Here is a 27,269-nt window from a genome sequence, read left to right as displayed (position 1 = left end):
ATTGTAGAACCTGGCTGTATAGATGTCAAATGAGGAGGAACAACATTCAAACATCTTCTCGATCGGTGTCCCTTCCACGGGACGGTTGAGCTAACGTAGGCTAATGCGATTAGCATGAGGTTGTTAGTAACAAGAACATTTCCCAGGATATAGACATATCTGATATTGGCAGAAATCTTAAATTCTTGTTAATCATCTAACTGCACTGTCCAATTTACAGTAGCTATTACAATGATAGAATACCATGCTATTGTTGCTTGAGGAGAGTGCACAATTTTGAACAAGAAAAGTTATTAATAAACAAATTAGGCACATTAGGGCAGTCTTGAATTTTGAACAGAAATGCAATGGTTCATTGGATCAGTCTAAAACTATGGAATACACTGATGCCATCTAGTGGATAAAATCTAAATTGTACCTGGGCTGGAATAATAAATGATGGTCATTTCAAAGATGATGGTACAAAACAAATACAAAAGAACGGATGGTTTTTCTATTATCTTCTACCAGATCTATTGTGTTATATTCTCCTACATTCCTTTCACATTTCCACATTTTCAAATGGTACCAAGAATATGCATATCCTTGCTTTAGGGCCTGAGCAACAGGAAGTTAGACTTGGGTATGTCATTGTAGGAGAAAATAGAAAAAAGGGGCTAATCCTTAAGAGGTTTTAACTCCTCTAGAGGTTGTTACTACACTCATAATACATTATAGTTTCATTCTAAGTCATGTCTACCTTGAAGCAGTAGTTCCGAGACCCCACAGGAAACCAGCCCTCATGGCACCTGGGAGGGACAGGTGTGATTGGTTCTGGTGTTGGCCCCGCTCCTTCTGCCAGGTGTTTACAGATATACTTCTCCTGATTGGTGCAGCTCAGCACATCCCATAATCCAGCTAGAGGCCCTGTTGTCATGGCCACACAACCCTGTCGACTGCCTGAGGTCAAAGTTGACGCAAAGAGAGAACACAAATACAGAGCAACATTCAGGTTCACAGCTAAGAGCACCTATTACCATGTTCAATGAGATTCAGTTATATAGAACTGTAGTATGAGACTCCTACTATAGAACTGTAGTGAGACTCCTACTATAGAACTGTAGTCAGACTCCTACTATAGAACTGTAGTCAGACTCCTACTATAGAACTGTAGTGAGACTCCTACTATAGAACTGTAGTGAGACTCCTACTATAGAACTGTTGTGAGACTCCTACTATAGAACTGTAGTGAGACTCCTACTATAGAACTGTAGTGAGACTCCTACTATAGAACTGTAGCATGAGACTCCTGCTATAGACCTGTAGCATGAGACTCCTGCTATAGAACTGTAGTGAGACTCCTACTATAGAACTGTAGTCAGACTCCTACTATAGAACTGTAGTCAGACTCCTACTATAGAACTGTAGTGAGACTCCTACTATAGAACTGTAGTGAGACTCCTACTATAGAACTGTAGTCAGACTCCTACTATAGAACTGTAGTCAGACTCCTACTATAGAACTGTAGTCAGACTCCTACTATAGGACTGTAGTGAGACTCCTACTATAGAACTGTAGTGAGACTCCTACTATAGAACTGTAGTCAGACTCCTACTATAGAACTGTAGTGAGACTCCTACTATAGAACTGTAGTCAGACTCCTACTATAGAACTGTAGTGAGGCTCCTACTATAGAACTGTAGTGAGACTCCTACTATAGAACTGTGGTGAGACTCCTACTATAGAACTGTGGTGAGACTCCTACTATAGAACTGTAGTGAGACTCCTACTATAGAACTGTAGTGAGACTCCTACTATAGAACTGTAGTCAGACTCCTACTATAGAACTGTAGTGAGACTCCTACTATAGAACTGTAGTGAGACTCCTACTATAGAACTGTAGTCAGACTCCTACTATAGGACTGTAGTCAGACTCCTACTATAGAACTGTAGTGAGACTCCTACTATAGAACTGTAGTGAGACTCCTACTATAGAACTGTAGTCAGACTCCTACTATAGAACTGTAGTGAGACTCCTACTATAGAACTGTAGTCAGACTCCTACTATAGAACTGTAGTGAGACTCCTACTATAGAACTGTAGTGAGACTCCTACTATAGAACTGTAGTGAGACTCCTACTATAGAACTGTAGTGAGACTCCTACTATAGAACTGTAGTGAGACTCCTACTATAGAACTGTGGTGAGACTCCTACTATAGAACTGTAGTGAGACTCCTACTATAGAACTGTAGTCAGACTCCTACTATAGAACTGTAGTGAGACTCCTACTATAGAACTGTAGTGAGACTCCTACTATAGAACTGTGGTGAGACTCCTACTATAGAACTGTGGTGAGACTCCTACTATAGAACTGTAGTCAGACTCCTACTATAGAACTGTAGTCAGACTCCTACTATAGAACTGTAGTGAGACTCCTACTATAGAACTGTAGTCAGACTCCTACTATAGAACTGTAGTGAGACTCCTACTATAGAACTGTGGTGAGACTCCTACTATAGAACTGTAGTCAGACTCCTGGCATCTGTCACTACAATATATAGTATTATTATATATCTCTGAGGTTGTCCTATACCTGGCATCTGTCACTACAATATATAGTATTATTATATATCTCTGAGGTTGTCCTATACCTGGCATCTGTCACTACAATATATAGTATTATTATACATCTCTGAGGTTGTCCTATACCTGGCATCTGTGCGTTCCAGTGGGTGTACCTGACCCTGTTGCTGTTCGTCCAGCTGAAGAAGTCGATGTGCTTCTGGTTGGAGAGTCCGATCCAGAAGTGTTGCTCTGGCCTGGACCCAACCAGGCTGATCAGGAAAGCATTATCCAACCTGGGCACATTATTATGACAACATTATCATTCTGACATTATCCAACCTGGGCACATTATTATGAGACATTATCGTTATAACATTATACACCCTGGACACATTTTATGAGACATTATCATTATAACATTATACAACCTGGACACATTATTATGAGACATTATCATTATAACATTATACAACCTGGACACATTTTATGACAACATTATCATTCTGACATTATCCAGCCTGGACACATTATTATGAGACATTAACCATAGATCATTATTGTGGAACTGTCAGAAGCTGGTGCATGAAGTCAGGAGCAGGAGAACAAAATGAGTACTTTACTCAAAAATATAAAGGCACAAGATAATTGGATAATGAAAACCAGGTGTGTAGAAAATAAAGACAAAACCAATGGAATATGAAAAATGGATCAGCGATGGCTAAAGACCGGTGACGTCGACCGCCGAACAAGGAGAGGGACCGACCTCGGCAGAAGTCGTGACAGGAACATTATCATGGATCATTACCTACATTATCATTATAACATTATACACCCTGGACACATTATTATGAGACATTATCGTTCTGACATTATCCACCCTGGACACATTATTATGAGACATTATCATTCTGACATTATACACCCTGGACACATTATTATGAGACATTATCGTTCTAACATTATCCAACCTGGACACATTATTATGAGACATTATCGTTCTGACATTATCCAGCCTGGACACATTGTTATGCGACATTATCATTATAACATTATACACCCTGGACACATTATATTTTTAAAGACATTATCATGGTAGCATTATCGTGTAACATTATCATGGAACATTATCCTGGCTCGTTATCATGGCACATTATCGTGTGGCATTATCCACCCTGTACACATTATTTTGAGACTTTACCATTGCGGCATTATCATGGAACATTATCGTGGCACGTGATTATAGATCATTATCATGGATCATTATCCACCCTGGACACATTATCATGGATCATTACCTACATTATCATTATAACCATATTGAAACATTATGGTTAAAGGTATATTTTACTCAAAAACTCTATTTTAGCATTTGGTCGTTTAGTCCACTGTTAATACAATGCCCTAAAATGGTGTCAGCAGCCGAAGGTTCAAGATGGAGCACTTTCAGTATCGAGCAAAAACTGTGATGCCATAACAGTGGACCAAATAAGATATACATTATAATGGAACTTGGTCCACCCTGAACTCATTCTCATTAGACAATGTTTTATCTAGCCAAATTCATCTAGCCCAAATGTTTGATACAGAGAAGTATATCCGGTTTTTCGTTCTTACCTGCTAGAAACATCTGCCAGATATGACTGTGAGCTCTTGCATGTCTCTTTGGCCTCATCAAAGGTCTTGATCTCTGGTCCCACAAAGTAGCAGAAGGAGCCGTGCCTGGTCCAATGCTTCAGAGAGGCAAACAGGGTCAGAAACAGCTGTTAGGCTGTTGAGCTGGTCTTGGTGTAAGGCTGGTCATGTATCACATCAACACCATTATACCAGAAATACTGTTGTATTCAGCGCACGTGACAAATTACATTTGATTTGATTAGATTTTTGATGTAAATGTTGATTATCTACCTGCCCAGGGACTACAGTTGACAACGAGCTACTAAATCTAAAGCACATTTAGAGAACTCTCCGGTGGGGAGAGCCATATATGTGGCTGTTCCTGAGAACATCAGCGCTATAGAGCATGAGCTCTGCTCTCTCTGACCTCTGCCTCCACCTGGCTGACCTCTGCTCTATAGCGCTGACCTCTGACCTCTGCTCTCCCTGGCTGACTGCTCTCTGCTCTTTAGCGCTGACCTCTGCTCTCCCTGGCTGACCTCTTCTCTATGAAGCGCTCTCCCTGGCTGACCTCTGCTCTCCCTGGCTGACCTCTGCTCTCCTAGCGCTGACCTCTGCTCTCCAGGCTGACCTCTGCTCTCCTAGGCTGACCTCTGACCTCTGCCTCTCCCTGGCTCCTGCTCTGACCTCTGCTCTCCCAGGCTGATCCCTCTGCTCTCCTGGCTGACCTCTGCTCTCCCTGGCTGACCTCTGCTCTCCCTGGCTGACACCTCTGCTCCCTGGCTGACCTCTGCTCTCCCTGGCTGACCTCTGCTCCCTGGCTGACCTCTCTCCCTGGCTGACCTCTGCCTCCCTGGCTGACCTCTGCTCTATAGCGCTGACCTCTGCTCTCCCTGGCTGACCTCTGCTCTCCCTGGCTGACCTCTGCTCTCCCTGGCTGACCTCTGCTCTCCCAGGCTGACCTCTGCTCTCCCTGGCTGACCTCTGCTCTCCCAGGCTGACCTCAGCTCTCCCTGGCTGACCTCAGCTCTCCCTGGCTGACCTCTGCTCTCCCAGGCTGACCTCTGCTCTATAGCGCTGACTTCTGCTCTCCCTGGCTGACCTCTGCTCTCCCTGGCTGACCTCTGCTCTATAGCGCTGACCTCTGCTCTATAGCGCTGACCTCTGCTCTCCCTGGCTGACCTTTGCTCTCCCTGGCTGACCTCTGCTCTCCCTGGCTGACCTCTGCTCTCCCTGGCTGACCTCTGCTATCCCTGGCTGACCTCTGCTCTATAGCGCTGACCTCTGCTCTCCCTGGCTGACCTCTGCTCTATAGCGCTGACCTCTGCTCTCCCTGGCTGACCTCTGCTCTCCCTCTCCTAGGCTGACCTCTGCTACCTCTGCTCTGCGCTGACCTCTGCTCTATAGCGCTGACCTCTGCTCTAGCGCTGACCTCTGCCTCTCCAGTATAGCCCCCTCTGACCTCAGCTCTCCCTGGCTGACTGGCTCACCACCTCCCAGGCTGGCTGACCTCTGCTCTCCCTGGGAAGGCTGACCTCTGCTCTCCCTGGCTGACCTCTGCTCTCCCAGGCTCACCTCTGCCTCCCAGGCTCACCTCTGCTCTCCCAGGCTCATCCTCTCCCCTCTCCCAGGCTCTCCCTCACCATCTGCCTCCCTGGCTGACCTCTGCTCTCTCCTGGCTGACCTCTGCTTTCTCCCAGGCTCACCTCTGCCTCCCCTGGCTGACCTCTGCCATCCCTGGCTGACCCTCTGCTATCCCCTGGCTGACCTCTGCTCTATAGCGCTGACCTCTGCTCTCCCTGGCTGACCGCTGCTCTCCCTGGCTGACCTCTGCTCTCCCTGGCTGACCTCTGCTCTCCCTGGCTGACCTGGCTGACCTCTGCAACCTTCCCTGACCTCTCAAACTCTCCCTGGCTGACCTCTGCCTCCTGACCTCTGCCTCCCTGGCTGACCTCTGTAGCGCTGACCTCTGCTCTATACCTGACCTCCTGCTCTCCCAGGCACCTCTGCTCTCCCAGGCTGACACTCTGCTCTATAGTGCTGACCTCTGCTCTCCACCACTGGCTGACCTCTGCTCCCAGGCTGACCTCTGCTCAAAACCCCTGGGTCCACCGATTTGCAGCCTGGGTTAGTGTCCACCTGGTCCCCTGAGGGTTGGGAGGCAGATTTCTTCATACAGATGAAGCCACGCTCCCGAGGAAGGTTGTCACACACCTGAGTAGCCCACCTGCCCTGCTGCAAGACAGACACAGTCACACAGGACATCGTCAAGGAGGGAGAGGGTTGGTGTGGTTGTAAATGGGTGTTAGGGTCAAGGGGTGTTAGGGTTAGGGGGTGTGGAGGGGGGATGATGGTACCATACCTCTCCTCTGACCAGGACACAGTTGCCCTCCATTGGCATGGCTTCCTCCCACCTGGTGAAGGTGACAGGGGATTGATCGCTCCACTCAAACAGTAGTGGCGTCTTGACATCATTCATCCCGATCCACAACTCGTCAGCGGCCGCTGGGACAGAGGAAAGGAGGAGAGGAGGGGAGAAGGAGAGGAGGAGAGGAGGGAAAGGGGAGAGTTGGAGTTAGCCTTTTCACTGACTGTCTAACGTGTGAGCGTATCTGTGTTTCACTGACCATATCCCAGCTGTGACATCACAAAGCTGTGCTGCTCAATGTTGTGGATGCTGGCCAGGTCGCCTCCGTCCTTCCGACATTCCGTCTGAGCCTCTGTCCAGGTCTTCCTGGTACGCTGGAGGAGGTAGCACCTGGCAGCGTAGGGAATCCACGGACTGGAGCAGTAACCTGTCACTTCTGTGCATCACAAACAAAGGGGAACACATTGTAGAATACAAGAAATACACCGCCCATAATAAACAATATAATACAAAAATGAACTGGACTAGACTGGACTAGACGGGACTGAAATTATCTGGACTAGACTGGACTGAAATGAACTGGACTAGACTGGACGAGACTGGACTGAAATGAACTGGACTAGACTGGACGAGACCGGACTGAAATGAACTGGACTAGACTGGACTGAAATGAACTGGACTAGACTGGACTGAAATGAACTGGACTAGACTGAACAAACTGTTCAAGATTCAATTGGACTGGACAAGACTGAAATGAACTGGACTAGACTAGACTGGACTGAAATTAACTAGACTGGACTGGACTAGACTGGACTGAAATTAACTAGACTAGACTGGACTGGACTAGACTGAAATTATCTGGACTAGACTGGACTAGACTGGACTAGACTGGAGTAGACTGGAGTGGACTAAACTGGACTGAAATTATCTGGACTAGACTGGACTAGACTGAACTAGACTGGAGTAGACTGGACTAGACTGGCCTGGACTGGACTAGACTGGACTGAAATTATCTGGACTAGACTGGAGTAGACTGGACTAGACTGAAATTATCTGGACTAGACTGGACTGGACTAGACTAGACTGGACGAGACTGGACTGAAATGAACTGGACTAGACTGGACTGAAATTAACTGGACTAGACTGAACTGAAATGAACCGAAATGGACTGAGCGTAATTAAAACAAACTGTACAAGATTGAAATGGACTAGACTAGACTGGACTGAAATGAACTGGACTAGACTGAACAAACTGTTCAAGATGCAATTGGACTGGACAAGACTGAAATGAACTGGACTAGACTGAACAAACTGTTCAAGATGCAATTGGACTGGACAAGACTGAAATGAACTGGACAAGACTGAACAAACTGTTCAAGATTGAAATGGACTAGACTAGTCTGGACTAAAATGGATTGGACTGGATTAAATTGAGCAGAGTAGAACAGAGTGTTGGATCTGGGTGAACGGGGCTTTTAGGGAGGTCTTTCTGACAGATCTACCTGGTGAACAGGGGTTATAGGGAGGTCTTTCTGACAGACCTACCTGGTGAACAGGGGTTATAGGGAGGTCTTTCTGACAAACCTACCTGGGGAACGGGGGATGTAGGTGGGTCTTTCTGACAGACCTACCTGGGGGAAGGGGGATGTAGGTGGGTCTTTCTGGCAGACCTACCTGGGTGAAGGGGGGATGTAGGTGGGTCTTTCTGACAGACCTACCTGGGGGAAGAGGGGGGATGCAGGTGGGTCTTTCTGAAAGACCTACCTGGGGGAACGGGGGATGTAGTTGGGTCTTTCTGACAGACCTACCTGGGTGAACGGGGGATGTAGGTGGGTCTTTCTGACAGACCTACCTGGGGGAACGGGGGATGCAGGTGGGTCTTTCTGACAGACGTAGCCAAGTTTCTTGGAGCACAGGGAGCTCTGCCAGTAGGACTGCTGAACTGGGTCGACAAGTCCACAGATATGACCAGGATCAGAGAGAGGATGACCTACACACAAACAACAACAACATCTATATCACTACAACTGAAGACTAAACAGCTATATCACTACAACTGAAGACTAACAGCTATATCACTACAACTGAAGACTAACAGCAGCTATATCACTACAACTGAAGACTAACAGCAGCTATATCACTACAACTGAAGACTAACAGCAGCTATATCACTACAACTGAAGACTAACAGCTATATCACTACAACTGAAGACTAACAGCTATATCACTACAACTGAAGACTAACAGCTATATCACTACAACTGAAGACTAACAGCTATATCACTACAACTGAAGACTAACAACTATATCACTACAACTGAAGACTAACAGCTATATCACTACAACTGAAGACTAACAGCTATATCACTACAACTGAAGACTAACATCTATATCACTACAACTGAAGACTAACAGCTATATCACTACAACTGAAGACTAACAGCTATATCACTACAACTGAAGACTAACAGCTATATCACTACAACTGAAGACTAACATCTATATCACTACAACTGAAGACTAACAACTATATCACTACAACTGAAGACTAACAGCTATATCACTACAACTGAAGACTAACAGCTATATCACTACAACTGAAGACTAACAGCTATATCACTACAACTGAAGACTAACAGCTATATCACTACAACAACTGAAGACTAACAGCTATATCACTACAACTGAAGACTAACAGCTATATCACTACAACTGAAGACTAACAGCTATATCACTACAACTGAAGACTAACAGCTATATCACTACAACTGAAGACTAACAGCTATATCACTACAACTGAAGACTAACAGCTATATCACTACAACTGAAGACTAACAGCTATATCACTACAACTGAAGACTAACAGCTATATCACTACAACTGAAGACTAACAGCTATATCACTACAACTGAAGACTAACAGCTATATCACTACAACTGAAGACTAACAGCTATATCACTACAACTGAAGACTAACAGCTATATCACTACAACTGAAGACTAACAGCTATATCACTACAACTGAAGACTAACAGCTATATCACTACAACTGAAGACTAACAGCAGCTATATCACTACAACTGAAGACTAACAGCAGCTATATCACTACAACTGAAGACTAACAGCTATATCACTACAACTGAAGACTAACAGCAGCTATATCACTACAACTGAAGACTAACAACAACAGCTATATCACTACAACTGAAGACTAACAGCTATATCACTACAACTGAAGACTAACAGCTATATCACTACAACTGAAGACTAACAGCTATATCACTACAACTGAAGACTAACAGCTATATCACTACAACTGAAGACTAACAGCAGCTATATCACTACAACTGAAGACTAACAGCTATATCACTACAACTGAAGACTAACAGCTATATCACTACAACTGAAGACTAACAGCTATATCACTACAACTGAAGACTAACAGCTATATCACTACAACTGAAGACTAACAGCTATATCACTACAACTGAAGACTAACATCTATATCACTACATCTGAAGACTAACATCTATATCACTACAATGAAGACTAACAGCAGCTATATCACTACAACTGAAGACTAACAGCAGCTATATCACTACAACTGAAGACTAACAACTATATCACTACAACTGAAGACTAACATCAGTCTAACTGACCCTGGTCCTTTTCCCCTCTATAGTGTAACTGACCCTGGTCCTTTTCCCCTCTATAGTGTAACTGACCCTGGTCCTTTTCCCCTATATAGTGTAACTAACTGACCCTGGTCCTTTTCCCCTCTATAGTGTAACTGACCCTGGTCCTTTTCCCCTCTATAGTGTAACTGACCCTGGTCCTTTTCCCCTCTATAGTGTAACTGACCCTGGTCCTTTTCCCCTATATAGTGTAACTAACTGACCCTGGTCCTTTTCCCCTCTATAGTGTAACTGACCCTGGTCCTTTTCCCCTATATAGTGTAACTGACCCTGGTCCTTTTCCCCTCTATAGTGTAACTGACCCTGGTCCTTTTCCCCTATATAGTGTAACTGACCCTGGTCCTTTTCCCCTCTATAGTGTAACTAACTGACCCTGGTCCTTTTCCCCTCTATAGTGTAACTAACTGACCCTGGTCCTTTTCCCCTCTATAGTGTAACTAACTGACCCTGGTCCTTTTCCCTCTATAGTGTAACTGACCCTGGTCCTTTTCCTCATAGTGTAACTGACCCTGGTCCTTTTCCCCTCTATAGTGTAACTGACCCTGGTCCTTTTCCCCTCTATAGTGTAACTAACTGACCCTGGTCTTTTTCCCCTCTATAGTGTAACTAACTGACCCTGGTCCTTTCCCCCTCTATAGTGTAACTAATTGACCCTGGTCCTTTTCCCTTATATAGTGTAACTAACTGACCCTGGTCCTTTTCCCCTCTATAGTGTAACTAACTGACCCTGGTCCTTTTCCCCTATATAGTGTAACTGACCCTGGTCCTTCCCCCCTCTATAGTGTAACTAACTGACCCTGGTCCTTTTCCCCTCTATAGTGTAACTAACTGACCCTGGTCCTTTTCCCCTCTATAGTGTAACTAACTGACCCTGGTCCTTTCCCCTCTATAGTGTAACTGACCCTGGTACTTTCTCCCTCTATAGTGTAACTAACTGACCCTGGTCCTTTTCCCCTATATAGTGTAACTAACTGACCCTGGTCCTTTTCCCCTCTATAGTGTAACTGACCCTGGTCCTTTCCCTCTATAGTGTAACTGACCCTGGTCCTTTTCCTCTATAGTGTAACTGACCCTGGTCCTTTTTCCCTCTATAGTGTAACTAACTGACCCTGGTCCTTTTCCCCTCTAATGACCCTGGACTATAGTGTAACTGACCCTGGTACTTTTCCCCTCTATAGTTAACTCCCCTTTTCCCCCTATATAGTGTAACTGACCCTGGTCCTTTTCCCTCTATAGTGTAACTAACTGACCCTGGTCCTTTTCCTCCTCTATAGTGTAACTGACCCTGGTCCTTTTCCCCTCTATAGTGTAACTAACTGACCCTGGTCCTTTTCTTTCCCCTCTATAGTGTAATGACCCTGGTCCTTTTCCCTCTATAGTGTAACTAACTGACCCTGGTCCTTTTCCCCTCTATAGTGTAACTGACCCTGGTCCTTTCCCCTCTATAGTGTAACTGACCCTGGTCCTTTTCCCCTCTATAGTGTAACTGACCCTGGTCCTTTTCCCCCTCTATAGTGTAACTAACTGACCCTGGTCCTTTTCCCTCTATAGTTAACTAACTGACCCTGGTCCTTTCCTCTATAGTGTAACTGACCCTGGTCCTTTTCCCTCTATAGTGTAACTAACTGACCCTGGTCCTTTTCCCCTCTATAGTGTAACTGCCCTGGTCCTTTTCCCTATATAGTGTAACTGACCCTGGTCCTTTTCCCCTATATAGTGTAACTGACCCTGGTCCTTTTCCCTCTATAGTGTAACTAACTGACCCTGGTCCTTTTCCCTATATAGTGTGTAACTGACCCTGGTCCTTTTCCCTCTATAGTGTAACTAACTGACCCTGGTCCTTTTCCTCTATAGTGTAACTAACTGACCCTGGTCCTTTCCCTTCTAAGTGTAACTAACTGTCCTTTTCCCCTGGTCCTTTTCCCCTCTATAGTGTAACTAACTGACCCTGGTCCTTTTCCCCTCTATAGTGTAACTAACTGACCCTGGTCCTTTTCCCCTCTATAGTGTAACTGACCCTGGTCCTGGTTTTCCCTCTATAGTGTAACTAACTGACCCTGGTCCTTTTCCCTATATAGTGTAACTAACTGACCCTGGTCCTTTTCCCCTCTATAGTGTAACTATAGTGTAACTGACCCTGGTCCTTTTCCCCTCTATAGTGTAACTAACTGACCCTGGTCCTTTTCCCCTCTATAGTGTAACTAACTGACCCTGGTCCTTTTCCCCTCTATAGTGTAACTAACTGACCCTGGTCCTTTTCCCCTCTATAGTGTAACTGACCCTGGTCCTTTCCCCTATATTGTGTAACTAACTGACCCTGGTCCTTTTCCCCTATATAGTGTTACTGACCCTGGTCCTTTTCACCTCTATAGTGTAACTGACCCTGGTCCTTTTCCCCTCTATAGTGTAACTGACCCTGGTCATTTTCCCCTCTATAGTGTAACTAACTGACCCTGGTCATTTTCCCCTATATAGTGTAACTGACCCTGGTCCTTTTCCCCTCTATAGTGTAACTGACCCTGGTCCTTTTCCCCTCTAGTGTAACTGACCCAGGTCCTTTTCCCCTATAGTGTAAATGACCCTGGTCCTTTCCCCTCTATAGTGTAACTAACTGACCCTGGTCCTTTTCCCCTATAGTGTACTGACCCTGGTCCTTTTCCCCTCTATAGTGTAACTGACCCTGGTCCTTTTCCCCTCTATAGTGTAACTAACTGACCCTGGTCCTTTTCCCTCTATAGTGTAACTGACCCTGGTCCTTTTCCCCTCTATAGTGTAACTAACTGACCCTGGTCCTTTTCCCTCTATAGTGTAACTAACTGACCCTGGTCCTTTTCCCTCTATAGTGTAACTAACTGACCCTGGTCCTTTTCCCTCTATAGTGTAACTGACCCTGGTCCTTTTCCCTCTATAGTGTAACTAACTGACCCTGGTCCTTTTCCCCCCTATAGTGTAACTGACCCTGGTCCTTTCCCTCTATAGTGTAACTGTAACTGACCCTGGTCCTTTCCCCCTCTATAGTGTAACTGACCCTGGTCCTTTTCCCCCTCTATAGTGTAAAGCCCTGGTCCTTTTCCCCTCTATAGTGTAACTGACCCTGGTCCTTTTCCTTTTCCCTATAGTGTAACTGGCCCTGGTCCTTTTCTATAGTGTAACTAACTGACCCTGGTCCTTTTCCCTCTATAGTGTAACTAACTGACCCTGGTCCTTTTCCCCTCTATAGTGTAACTGACCCTGGTCCTTTTCCCTCTATAGTGTAACTGACCCTGGTCCTTTTCCCTATATAGTGTAACTAACCCTGGTCCTTTTCCCCTTTATAGTGTAACTGACCCTGGTCCTTTTCCCTCTATAGTGTAACTGACCCTGGTCCTTTTCCCCTATATAGTGTAACTGACCCTGGTCCTTTTCCCTCTATAGTGTAACTAACTGACCCTGGTCCTTTTCCCCTCTATAGTGTAACTAACTGACCCTGGTCCTTTTCCCTCTATAGTGTAACTAACAGACCCTGGTCCTTTTCCCCTATATAGTGTAACTAAGCCCTGGACTATAGTGTAACTGACCCTGGTCCTTTTCCCCTCTATAGTGTAACTAACTGACCCTGGTCCTTTTCCCTCTATAGTGTAACTAACTGACCCTGGTCCTTTTCCCTCTATAGTGTAACTGACCCTGGTCCTTTTCCCTCTATAGTGTAACTAACTGACCCTGGTCCTTTTCCCTATATAGTGTAACTGACCCTGGTCCTTTTCCCCCTCTATAGTGTAACTGACCCTGGTCCTTTTCCCCTATATAGTGTAACTGACCCTGGTCCTTTTCCCCCTCTATAGTGTAACTAACTGACCCTGGTCCTTTTCCCTCTATAGTGTAACTAACTGACCCTGGTCCTTTTCCCCTCTATAGTGTAACTAACTGACCCTGGTCCTTTCCTTTTCCCCTCTATAGTGTAACTGACCCTGGTCCTTTTCCCCTCTATAGTGTAACTAACTGACCCTGGTCCTTTTCCCCTCTATAGTGTAACTAACTGACCCTGGTCCTTTTCCCCTCTATAGTGTAACTGACCCTGGTCCTTTTCCCCTCTATAGTGTAACTAACTGACCCTGGTCCTTTTCCCTCTATAGTGTAACTGACCCTGGTCCTTTTCCCTCTATAGTGTAACTGACCCTGGTCCTTTTCCCCTCTATAGTGTAACTAACTGACCCTGGTCCTTTTCCCCTATAGTGTAACTAACTGACCCTGGTCCTTTTCCCTCTATAGTGTAACTGACCCTGGTCCTTTTCCCCTCTATAGTGTAACTGACCCTGGTCCTTTTCCCTCTATAGTGTAACTAACTGACCCTGGTCCTTTTCCCCTCTATAGTGTAACTGACCTGGTCCTTTTCCCCCTCTATAGTGTAACTAACTGACCCTGGTCCTTTTCCCTCTATAGTGTAACTAACTGACCCTGGTCCTTTTCCCTCTAGTGTAACTGACCCTGGTCCTTTTCCCCTCTATAGTAACTAACTGACCCTGGTCCTTTTCCCTCTATAGTGTAAATGACCCTGGTCCTTTTCCCTCTATAGTGTAACTGACCCTGGTCCTTTTCCCTCTATAGTGTAACTAACTGACCCTGGTCCTTTTCCCCTCTATAGTGTAACTAATTGACCCTGGTCCTTTTCCCCTCTATAGTGTAACTAACTGACCCTGGTCCTTTTCCCCTATAGTGTAACTAACTGACCCTGGTCCTTTTCCCCTCTATAGTGTAACTAACTGACCCTGGTCCTTTTCCCTCTATAGTGTAACTGACCCTGGTCCTTTTCCCCTCTATAGTGTAACTAACTGACCCTGGTCCTTTTCCCTCTATAGTGTAACTGACCCTGGTCCTTTCCCCTCCTCTGATATAGTGTAACTGACCCTGGTCCTTTTCCCCTCTATAGTGTAACTGACCCTGGTCCTTTTCCCCTCTATAGTGTAACTAACTGACCCTGGTCCTTTTCCCCTCTATAGTGTCCTTTTCCCCTAAGTGTAACTGACCCTGGTCCTTTTCCCTCTATAGTGTAACTGACCCTGGTCCTTTTCCCTCTATAACTAACTGACCCTGTAACTATAGTGTAACTGACCCTGGTCCTTTTCCCTCTATAGTGTAACTGACCCTGGTCCTTTTCCCCTATAGTGTAAAACTGACCCTGGTCCTTTCCCCCTATAGTGTAACTAACTGACCCTGGTCCTTTTCCCCTCTATAGTGTAACTGACCCTGTCCTTTTCCCCTATAGTGTAACTGACCCTGGTCCTTTTCCCTCTATAGTGTAACTAACTGACCCTGGTCCTTTTCCCCTATAGTGTAACTGACCCTGGTCCTTTTCCCTCTATAGTGTAACTGACCCTGGTCCTTCCCCCTCTATAGTGTAACTGACCCTGGTCCTTTCCCTATATATAGTCCTTTTAACTGACCCTGGTCCTTTTCCTATAGTGTTTTCCTTTTCCCCTATATAGTGTAACTAACTGACCCTGGTCCTTTTCCCTCTATAGTGTAACTGACCCTGGTCCTTTCCCTCTATAGTGTAACTAACTGACCCTGGTCCTTTTCCCTCTATAGTGTAACTAACTGACCCTGGTCCTTTTCCCTCTATAGTGTAACTGACCCTGGTCCTTTCCCCCTCTATAGTGTAACTAACTGACCCTGGTCCTTTTCCCCTCTATAGTGTAACTAACTGACCCTGGTCCTTTTCCCCTCTATAGTGTAACTAACTGACCCTGGTCCTTTTCCCTCTATAGTGTAACTAACTGACCCTGGTCCTTTTCCCCTCTATAGTGTAACCCTGGTCCTTTCCCCCTATATAGTGTAACTGACCCTGGTCCTTTTCCCCTCTATAGTGTAACTGACCCTGGTCCTTTTCCCTCTATAGTGTAACTGACCCTGGTCCTTTTCCCTCTATAGTGTAACTAACTGACCCTGGTCCTTTTCCCTCTATAGTGTAACTAACCCTGGTCCTTTTCCCCTCTATAGTGTAACTGACCCTGGTCCTTTCCCCTCTATAGTGTAACTAACTGACCCTGGTCCTTTTCCCCTCTATAGTGTAACTGACCCTGGTCCTTTTCCCCTCTATAGTGTAACTAACTGACCCTGGTCCTTTTCCCTCTATAGTGTAACTGACCCTGGTCCTTTTCCCCTCTATAGTGTAACTAACTGACCCTGGTCCTTTTCCCCTCTATAGTGTAACTAACTGACCCTGGTCCTTTTCCCTCTATAGTGTAACTAACTGACCCTGGTCCTTTTCCCCTCTATATAGTGTAACTGACCCTGGTCCTTTTCCCTCTATAGTGTAACTAACTGACCCTGGTCCTTTTCCCCTCTATAGTGTAACTGACCCTGGTCCTTTTCCCCTATATAGTGTAACTGACCCTGGTCCTTTTCCCCTCTATAGTGTAACTAACTGACCCTGGTCCTTTTCCCTCTATAGTGTAACTGACCCTGGTCCTTTTCCCCTCTATAGTGTGTAACTGACCCTGGTCCTTTTCCCCCTCTATAGTGTAACTGACCCTGGTCCTGACCCTGGTCCTTTTCCCCTCTATAGTGTAACTGACCCTGGTCCTTTTCCCTCTATATAGTGTAACTGACCCTGGTCCTTTTCCCTCTATAGTGTAACTAACTAACCCTGGTCCTTTCCCCTCTATAGTGTAACTGACCCTGGTCCTTTTCCCTATATAGTGTAACTAACTGACCCTGGTCCTTTTCCCTCTATAGTGTAACTAACTGACCCTGGTCCTTTTCCCTCTATAGTGTAACTGACCCTGGTCCTTTTCCCCTCTATAGTGTAACTGACCCTGGTCCTTTCCCCTCTATAGTGTAACTGACCCTGGTCCTTTTCCCCTCTATAGTGTAACTAACTGACCCTGGTCATTTTCCCCTCTATAGTGTAACTAACTGACCCTGGTCATTTTCCCCTATATAGTGTAACTGACCCTGGTCCTTTTCCCCTCTATAGTGTAACTGACCCTGGTCCTTTTCCCCTATATAGTGTAACTAACTGACCCTGGTCCTTTTCCCCTCTATAGTGTAACTAACTGACCCTGGTCTTTTTCCCCTCTATAGTGTAACTAACTGACCCTGGTCCTTTTCCCTCTATAGTGTAACTAACTGACCCTGGTCCTTTTCCCTATATAGTGTAACTAACTGACCCTGGTCCTTTTCCCCTCTATAGTGTAACTACCCTGGTCCTTTCCCTCTATAGTGTAACTGACCCTGGTCCTTTTCCCCTCTATAGTGTAACTGACCCTGGTCCTTTTCCCTATAGTGTAACTAACTGACCCTGGTCCTTTTCTGGTCCTTTCTATAGTGTAACTGACCCTGGTCCTTTTCCCCTCTATAGTGTAACTAACTGACCCTGGTCCTTTTCCCCTCTATAGTGTAACTGACCCTGGTCCTTTTCCCTATAGTGTAACTGACCCTGGTCCTTTTCCCTCTATAGTGTAACTAACTGACCCTGGTCCTTTTCCCTCTATAGTGTAACTGACCCTGGTCCTTTTCCCCCTATAGTGTAACTGACCCTGGTCCTTTTCCCTCTATAGTGTAACTGACCCTGGTCCTTTTCCCCTCTATAGTGTAACTAACTGACCCTGGTCCTTTTCCTCTATAGTGTAACTGACCCTGGTCCTTTTCCCTCTATAGTGTAACTAACTGACCCTGGTCCTTTTCCCCTCTATAGTGTAACTGACCCTGGTCCTTTTCCCCTCTATAGTGTAACTGACCCTGGTCCTTTTCCCCTCTATAGTGTAACTAACTGACCCTGGTCCTTTTCCCCTCTATAGTGTAACTGACCCTGTCCCTATAGGTAACTGACCCTGGTCCTTTTCCTCTATAGTGTAACTAACTGACCCTGGTCCTTTTCCCTCTATAGTGTAACTGACCCTGGTCCTTTTCCCTATAGTGTAACTGACCCTGGTCCTTTTCCCTCTATAGTGTAACTAACTGACCCTGGTCCTTTTCCCTCTATAGTGTAACTAACTGACCCTGGTCCTTTTCCCCTCTATAGTGTAACTAACTGACCCTGGTCCTTTTCCCTCTATAGTGTAACTAACTTTCCCTGACCCTGGTCCTTTTCCCCTATATAGTGTAACTGACCCTGGTCCTTTCCCCCTATAGTTAACTGACCCTGGTCCTTTTCCCTCTATAGTGTAACTAACTGACCCTGGTCCTTTCCCTCTATAGTGTAACTGACCCTGGTCCTTTTCCCCTCTATAGTGTAACTGACCCTGGTCCTTTTCCCTCTATAGTGTAACTAACTGACCCTGGTCCTTTTCCCTCTATAGTGTAACTGACCCTGGTCCTTTCCCCTATAGTGTAACTAACTGACCCTGGTCCTTTCCCCTCTATAGTGTAACTGACCCTGGTCCTTTTCCCCCTATATAGTGTAACTAACCCTGGTCCTTTTCCCCTATAGTGTAACTAACTAACATTTTCCCTGGTCCTTTTCCCTATATAGTGTAACTAACTGACCCTGGTCCTTTTCCCCTCTATAGTGTAACTAACTGACCCTGGTCCTTTTCCCCTCTATAGTGTAACTGACCCTGGTCCTTTTCCCTCTCTATAGTGTAACTAACTGACCCTGGTCCTTTTCCCTATATAGTGTAACTAACTGACCCTGGTCCTTTTCCCTCTATAGTGTAACTGACCCTGGTCCTTTTCCCCTCTATAGTGTAACTAACTGACCCTGGTCCTTTTCCCCTCTATAGTGTAACTGACCCTGGTCCTTTTCCCTCTATAGTGTAACTGACCCTGGTCCTTTCCCCTCTGGTCCTGGTTTTCCTCTATAGTGTAAACCCTAACTGACCCTGGTCCTTTTCCCTCTATAGTGTAACTAACTGACCCTGGTCCTTTTCCCCTCTATAGTGTAACTAACTGACCCTGGTCCTTTTCCCCTCTATAGTGTAACTGACCCTGGTCCTTTTCCCTCTATAGTGTAACTAACTGACCCTGGTCCTTTTCCCTCTATAGTGTAACTGACCCTGGTCCTTTTCCCCTCTATAGTGTAACTAACTGACCCTGGTCCTTTTTCCCCCTCTATAGTGTAACTGACCCTGGTCCTTTCCCTCTATAGTGTAACTGACCCTGGTCCTTTTCCCTATATAGTGTAACTGACCCTGGTCCTTTTCCCTCTATAGTGTAACTAACTGACCCTGGTCCTTTTCCCCTCTATAGTGTAACTAACTGACCCTGGTCATTTTATATAGTGTAACTGACCCTGGTCCTTTTCCCTCTATAGTGTAACTAACTGACCCTGGTCCTTTTCCCTATATAGTGTAACTGACCCTGGTCCTTTTCCCCTCTATAGTAACTAACTGACCCTGGTCCTTTTCCCTCTATAGTGTAACTAACTGACCCTGGTCCTTTTCCCCTATATAGTGTAACTGACCCTGGTCCTTTTCCCTCTATAGTGTAACTAACTGACCCTGGTCCTTTTCCCTCTATAGTGTAACTAACTGACCCTGGTCCTTTTCCCCTCTATAGTGTAACTAACTGACCCTGGTCCTTTTCCCCTATAGTGTAACTGACCCTGGTCCTTTCCCCTCTATAGTGTAACTAACTGACCCTGGTCCTTTTCCCTCTTGACCCTGGTCCTTTCCCTCTATAGTGTAACTAACTGACCCTGGTCCTTTTCCCTCTATAGTGTAACTGACCCTGGTCCTTTTCCCTCTATAGTGTAACTGACCTGGTCCTTTCCCCCTCTATAGTGTAACTAACTGAGTCCTTTTCCCCTCTGGTCCTTTTCCCCTCTATAGTGTAACTGACCCTGGTCCTTTCCCCTCTATAGTGTAACTAACTGACCCTGGTCCTTTTCCCTCTATAGTGTAACTGACCCTGGTCCTTTTCCCCCTCTATAGTGTAACTGACCCTGGTCCTTTTCCCTCTATAGTGTAACTGACCCTGGTCCTTTTCCCCTATATAGTGTAACTGACCCTGGTCCTTTTCCCCTCTATAGTGTAACTGACCCTGGTCCTTTTCCCTCTATAGTGTAACTGACCCTGGTCCTTTTCCCCTGGTCCTTTTCCCCATAGTGTAACTAACCCTGGTCCTTTTCCCCTCTATAGTGTAACTGACCCTGGTCCTTTTCCCTCTATAGTGTAACTGACCCTGGTCCTTTTCCCTATATAGTGTAACTGACCCTGGTCCTTTTCCCTCTATAGTGTAACTAACTGACCCTGGTCCTTTTCCCCTCTATAGTGTAACTGACCCTGGTCCTTTTCCCTCTATAGTGTAACTAACTGACCCTGGTCCTTTTCCCCTATATAGTAACTAACTGACCCTGGTCCTTTTCCCTCTATAGTGTAACTGACCCTGGTCCTTTTCCCTCTATAGTGTAACTGACCCTGGTCCTTTTCCCCTATATAGTGTAACTGACCCTGGTCCTTTCCCCTCTATAGTGTAACTAACTGACCCTGGTCCTTTTCCCCTCTATAGTGTAACTAACTGACCCTGGTCCTTTTCCCCTCTATAGTGTAACTAACTGACCCTGGTCCTTTTCCTCTATAGTGTAACTAACTGACCCTGGTCCTTTTCCCCTCCCCCCTATATAGTGTAACTGACCCTGGTCCTTTTCCCCTATAGTGTGTAACTGACCCTGGTAATTTTCCCTCTATAGTGTAACTGACCCTGGTCCTTTCCCTCTATAGTGTAACTGACCCTGGTCCTTTTCCTCTATAGTGTAACTGACCCTGGTCCTTTTCCCCTCTATAGTGTAACTGACCCTGGTCCTTTTCCCCTCTATAGTGTAACTAACTGACCCTGGTCCTTTTCCCTATAGTGTAACTAACTGACCCTGGTCCTTTTCCCTCTATAGTGTAACTAACTGACCCTGGTCCTTTTCCCTCTATAGTGTAACTGACCCTGGTCCTTTTCCCCTATAGTAGTGTAACTGACCCTGGTCCTTTTCCTCTATAGTGTAACTAACTGACCCTGGTCCTTTTCCCTCTATAGTGTAACTAACTGACCCTGGTCCTTTTCCCTCTATAGTGTAACTGACCCTGGTCCTTTTCCCCTCTATAGTGTAACTGACCCTGGTCCTTTTCCCTCTATAGTGTAACTGACCCTGGTCCTATAGTTTAACTGACCCCTGGTCCTTTTCCCCTATAGTGTAACTAACTGACCCTGGTCCTTTTCCCCTCTATAGTGTAACTGACCCTGGTCCTTTCCCCTCTATAGTGTAACTAACTGACCCTGGTCCTTTTCCCTCTATAGTGTAACTGACTGGACCCTGGTCCTTTCCCCTCTATAGTGTAACTAACTGACCCTGGTCCTTTTCCCCTCTATAGTGTAACTGACCCTGTGTAACTGACCCTGGTCCTTTTCCCTCTATAGTGTAACTGACCCTGGTCCTTTTCCCCTCTATAGTGACCCTGGTCCTTTTCCCCTCTATAGTGTAACTGACCCTGGTCCTTTTCCCCTCTATAGTGTAACTAACTGACCCTGGTCCTTTCCCCTCTATAGTGTAACTGACCCTGGTCCTTTCCCTCTATAGTGTAACTGACCCTGGTCCTTTTCCCCTCTATAGTGTAACTAACTGACCCTGGTCCTTTTCCCTCTATAGTGTAACTAACTGACCCTGGTCCTTTCCCTCTATAGTGTAACTAACTGACCCTGGTCCTTTTCCCTCTATAGTGTAACTAACCCTGGTCCTTTTCCCCTCTATAGTGTAACTAACTGACCCTGGTCCTTTTAACTGACCCCCTGGTCCTTTCCCTCTATAGTGTAACTGACCCTGGTCCTTTTCCCCCTATATAGTGTAACTGACCCTGGTCCTTTCCCCCCTCTATAGTGTAACTAACTAGTGACCCTGGTCCTTTTCCCTCTATAGTGTAACTGACCCTGGTCCTTTCCTCTATAGTGTGTAACTGACCCTGGTCCTTTTCCCTCTATAGTGTAACTGACCCTGGTCCTTTTCCCCTCTATAGTGTAACTGACCCTGGTCCTTTTCCCCTCTATAGTGTAACTAACTGACCCTGGTCCTTTTCCCTCTATAGTGTAACTAACCCTGGTCCTTTTCCCTCTATAGTGTAACTAACTGACCCTGGTCCTTTTCCTCTATAGTGTAACTAACTGACCCTGGTCCTTTTCCCCTCTATAGTGTAACTAACTGACCTGGTCCTTTTCCCCCTCTATAGTGTAACTGACCCTGGTCCTTTTCCCCTATAGTGTAACTGACCCTGGTCCTTTTTCCTCTATAGTGTAACTGACCCTGGTCCTTTTCCCTCTATAGTGTAACTAACTGACCCTAGGTCCTTTTCCCTCTATAGTGTAACTAACTGACCTGGTCCTTTTCCTCTATAGTGTAACTGACCCTGGTCCTTTTCCCCTATATAACTGACCCTGGTCCTTTTCCCTCTAACTAACTGACCCTGGTCCTTTTCCCCTATATAGTGTAACTAACTGACCCTGGTCCTTTTCCCCTCTATAGTGTAACTGACCCTGGTCCTTTTCCCCTCTATAGTGTAACTGACCCTGGTCCTTTTCCCCTCTATAGTGTAACTGACCCTGGTCCTTTTCCCCTCTATAGTGTAACTGACCCTGGTCCTTTTCCCCTCTATAGTGTAACTGACCCTGGTCCTTTTCCCCTCTATAGTAACTGACCCTGGTCCTTTTCCCCTCTATAGTGTAACTAACTGACCCTGGTCCTTTTCCCCTATAGTGTAACTGACCCTGGTCCTTTTCCCTATATAGTGTAACTAACTGACCCTGGTCCTTTTCCCCTCTATAGTGTAACTAACTGACCCTGGTCCTTTTCCCTCTATAGTGTAACTAGTGTAACCCTGGTCCTTTTCCCTCTATAGTGTAACTGACCCTGGTCCTTTTCCCCTCTATAGTGTAACTAACTGACCCTGGTCCTTTCCCTCTATAGTGTAACTGGTCCTTTTCCCCTACCCTGGTCCTTTTCCCCCTCTATAGTGTAACTGACCCTGGTCCTTTCCCCTCTATATGTGTAACTGACCCTGGTCCTTTTCCCTCTATAGTGTAACTGACCCTGGTCCTTTTCCCTCTATAGTGTAACTGACCCTGGTCCTTTTCCCTCTATAGTGTAACTGGACCCTGGTCCTTTTCCCTCTATAGTGTAACTGACCCTGGTCCTTTTCCCCTCTATAGTGTAACTGGCCCTGGTCCTTTTCCCCTATATAGTGTAACTAACCCTGGTCCTTTTCCCCTCTATAGTGTAACTACCCTGTCCTTTTCCCTCTAGTGTCCTGGTTTTTCCCCTCTATAGTGTAACTAACTGACCCTGGTCCTTTTCCCCTCTATAGTGTAACTGACCCTGGTCCTTTTCCCCTCTATAGTGTAACTAACTGACCCTGGTCCTTTTCCCTCTATAGTGTAACTAACTGACCCTGGTCCTTTTCCCTCTATAGTGTAACTGACCCTGGTCCTTTTCCCCTCTATAGTGTAACTAACTGACCCTGGTCCTTTTCCCCTCTATAGTGTAACTAACTGACCCTGGTCCTTTTCCTTTTCTATAGTGTATAGTGTAACTGACCCTGGTCCTTTTCCCTCTATAGTGTAACTGACCCTGGTCCTTTTCCTATATAGTGTAACTGACCTGGTCCTTTTCCCCTCTATAGTGTAACTGACCCTGGTCCTTTTCCCCTCTATAGTGTAACTAACTGACCCTGGTCCTTTTCCCTCTATAGTGTAACTGACCCTGGTCCTTTTCCCCCCTATATAGTGTAACTGACCCTGGTCCTTTTCCCCTATAGTGTCCTTTTCCTAAGTGTAACTGACCCTGGTCCTTTTCCCTATATAGTGTAACTGACCCTGGTCCTTTTCCCTATATAGTGTAACTGACCCTGGTCCTTTTCCCTCTATAGTGTAACTGACCCTGGTCCTTTTCCCCTCTATAGTGTAACTAACTGACCCTGGTCCTTTTCCCTCTATAGTGTAACTAACTGACCCTGGTCCTTTTCCCTCTATAGTGTAACTAACTGACCCTGGTCCTTTTCCCCTATATAGTGTAACTGACCCTGGTCCTTTTCCCTCTATAGTGTAACTAACTGACCCTGGTCCTTTTCCCTCTATAGTGTAACTGACCCTGGTCCTTTTCCCTCTATAGTGTAACTGACCCTGGTCCTTTTCCCCTCTATAGTGTAACTGACCCTGGTCCTTTTCCCCTCTATAGTGTAACTGACCCTGGTCCTTTTCCCTCTATAGTGTAACTGACCCTGGTCCTTTTCCCCTCTATAGTGTAACTGACCCTGGTCCTTTGCCCTCTATAGTGTAACTGACCCTGGTCCTTTTCCCCTCTATAGTGTAACTGACCCTGGTCCTTTTCCCCTATATAGTGTAACTAACTGACCCTGGTCCTTTTCCCCTATATAGTGTAACTGACCCTGGTCCTTTTCACCTCTATAGTGTAACTAACTGACCCTGGTCCTTTTCCCTCTATAGTGTAACTAACTGACCCTGGTCCTTTCCCCTATATAGTGTAACTGACCCTGGTCCTTTTCCCCTATATAGTGTAACTGACCCTGGTCCTTTTCCCCTCTATAGTGTAACTGACCCTGGTCCTTTTCCCCTCTATAGTGTAACTGACCCTGGTCCTTTTCCCCTCTATAGTGTAACTGACCCTGGTCCTTTTCCCCTCTATAGTGTAACTGACCCTGGTCCTTTCCCTCCCTGACCCTTTTCCCTTAGTAACATAACTAACCCCTTTTATAGTGTAACTGACCCTGGTCCTTTTCCCTCTATAGTGTAACTGACCCTGGTCCTTTTCCCTCTATAGTGTAACTGACCCTGGTCCTTTTCCCCTCTATAGTGTAACTGACCCTGGTCCTTTTCCCCTCTATAGTGTAACTGACCCTGGTCCTTTTCCCCTCTATAGTGTAACTGACCCTGGTCCTTTTCCCCTCTATAGTGTAACTGACCCTGGTCCTTTTCCCCTCTATAGTGTAATTGACCCTGGTCCTTTTGCCCTCTATAGTGTAACTGACCCTGGTCCTTTTCCCCTCTATAGTGTAACTGACCCTGGTCCTTTTCCCCTCTATAGTGTAACTAACTGACCCTGGTCCTTTTTCCCCTCTATAGTGTAACTGACCCTGGTCCTTTTCCCCTCTATAGTGTAACTGACCCTGGTCCTTTTCCCCTCTATAGTGTAACTAACTGACCCTGGTCCTTTTCCCCTATATAGTGTAACTAACTGTAACTGACCTGGTCCTTTTCCCTCTATAGTGTAACTAACTGACCCTGGTCCTTTTCCCCTCTATAGTGTAACTGACCCTGGTCCTTTTCCCTCTATAGTGTAACTGACCCTGGTCCTTTTCCCTCTATAGTGTAACTGACCCTGGTCCTTTTCCCTCTATAGTGTAACTGACCCTGGTCCTTTTCCCCTCTATAGTGTAACTGACCCTGGTCCTTTTCCCCTATATAGTGTAACTGACCCTGGTCCTTTTCCCCTCTATAGTGTAACTGACCCTGGTCCTTTTCCCCTATATAGTGTAACTGACCCTGGTCCTTTTCCCTCTATAGTGTAACTGACCCTGGTCCTTTTCCCCTCTATAGTGTAACTGACCCTGGTCCTTTTGCCCTCTATAGTGTAACTGAACTGACCCTGGTCCTTTTCCCCTCTATAGTGTAACTGACCCTGGTCCTTTCCCCTCTATAGTGTAACTGACCCTGGTCCTTTTCAACCCTATATAGTGTAACTGACCCTGGTCCAGAGTAGTGCAGCATGAAGGGAATAGTGTGAAGGTGAGGACTCACCAAGTCCCAGCGGAAGTACGACCTGAGGCTTTCCACTGATCCACTGCCACCCACTGTCCTGTACCAGAGCACAGCCCCGTACCGTACACCACAGTGGCGAACAGTGCAGTCTACACACAGGCCTGTACATGAACAGTACACTAATAAACACACTAGTACATGAACAGTACACTAATAAACACACTAGTACATGAACAGTACAGTCCTAATAAACACACTGGTACATGAACAGTACACTAATAAACACACTGGTACATGAACAAATAAACACACTGGTACATGAACAGTACACTAATAAACACACTAGTACATGAACAGTACACTAATAAAACACACATGGAACAGTACATGAACTGGTACATGAACAGTACACTAATAAACACACTGGTACATGAACAGTACACTAATACACACACTGGTACATGAACAGTACACTAATAAACACACTAGTACATGAACAGTACACTAATAAACACACTGGCACATGAACTGCCCACTAATAAACACACTGGTACATTAACAGTACACAAATACACACACTGGTACATGAACAGTACACTAATAAACACACTGGTACATGAACAGTACACTAATAAAACACACTAGTAAACACATGAACAGTACACTAATAAACACACTAGTACATGAACAGTACACTAATAAACACACTAGTACATGAACAGTACACTAATAAACACACTAGTACATGAACAGTACACAAATAAACACACTGGTACATTAACAGTACACTAATAAACACACTGGTACATGAACAGTACACTAATAAACACACTGGTACATGAACAGTATACTAATAAACACACTAGTACATGAACAGTACACTAATAAACACACTAGTACATGAACAGTACACAAATAAACACACTGGTACATGAACAGTACACAAATAAACACACTGGTACATGAACAGTACACTAATAAACACACTACTTGAGTTTGACACGCCTGATATATGTGAGCATGGCCACCGGGTGGCGCTACCTGCTAAGTAGGTCTGCTCGAGGGGTTCGGTGATTGAGGCCAAGTCTGCTCCCTGCTGTTGGCAGCTGGTCCGAGCCTGGTGCCAGGTCAGAGCAGAGTGGAGGTTCACCTGGTAGAATGCACCTGTGACCGGGTTCTTATGCCAATGGTCCGTAGCTGCAGAGGGATGGGGGAGAGATGTTCAGACTCAGAGAGCATAGCCTTGCTATTGAGAAAGGCCGCCGTAGGCAGACCTGGCTCTCAAGAGAAGACAGGCTATTGGCACACTACCCACAACATGAGGTGGAAACTGAGCTGCACTTCCTAACCTACTGCCCAATGTATGACCACATTAGAGA

At 45.6% G+C, this 27,269-nt stretch overlaps 1 protein-coding gene across 1 annotated transcript in view; it reads right to left on the bottom strand.

Moving 5' to 3' along the window:
- Positions 1–27,269, bottom strand: part of LOC115126911 (macrophage mannose receptor 1-like) — a 94,039-nt gene that overhangs the window by 52,968 nt on the left and 13,802 nt on the right. Inside the window, exons 4-12 of the mRNA XM_065006002.1 lie at positions 26,919–27,087; positions 25,930–26,039; positions 8,380–8,517; positions 6,787–6,963; positions 6,522–6,664; positions 6,272–6,394; positions 4,160–4,275; positions 2,690–2,838; positions 740–939 (exon numbers count right to left, since the gene is read on the bottom strand). Of these exons, the coding sequence (XP_064862074.1) occupies positions 740–939; positions 2,690–2,838; positions 4,160–4,275; positions 6,272–6,394; positions 6,522–6,664; positions 6,787–6,963; positions 8,380–8,517; positions 25,930–26,039; positions 26,919–27,087 (1,325 nt within the window). The remainder of the gene's footprint in view (positions 1–739; positions 940–2,689; positions 2,839–4,159; positions 4,276–6,271; positions 6,395–6,521; positions 6,665–6,786; positions 6,964–8,379; positions 8,518–25,929; positions 26,040–26,918; positions 27,088–27,269) is intronic.

The sequence above is a fragment of the Oncorhynchus nerka genome, linkage group LG20 (assembly GCF_034236695.1).
Source record: "Oncorhynchus nerka isolate Pitt River linkage group LG20, Oner_Uvic_2.0, whole genome shotgun sequence".
Lineage (NCBI taxonomy): Eukaryota > Metazoa > Chordata > Actinopteri > Salmoniformes > Salmonidae > Oncorhynchus > Oncorhynchus nerka.
Note: the sequence above shows the minus strand (reverse complement) of the source record. Positions and strands in the feature narration are given on the sequence as shown.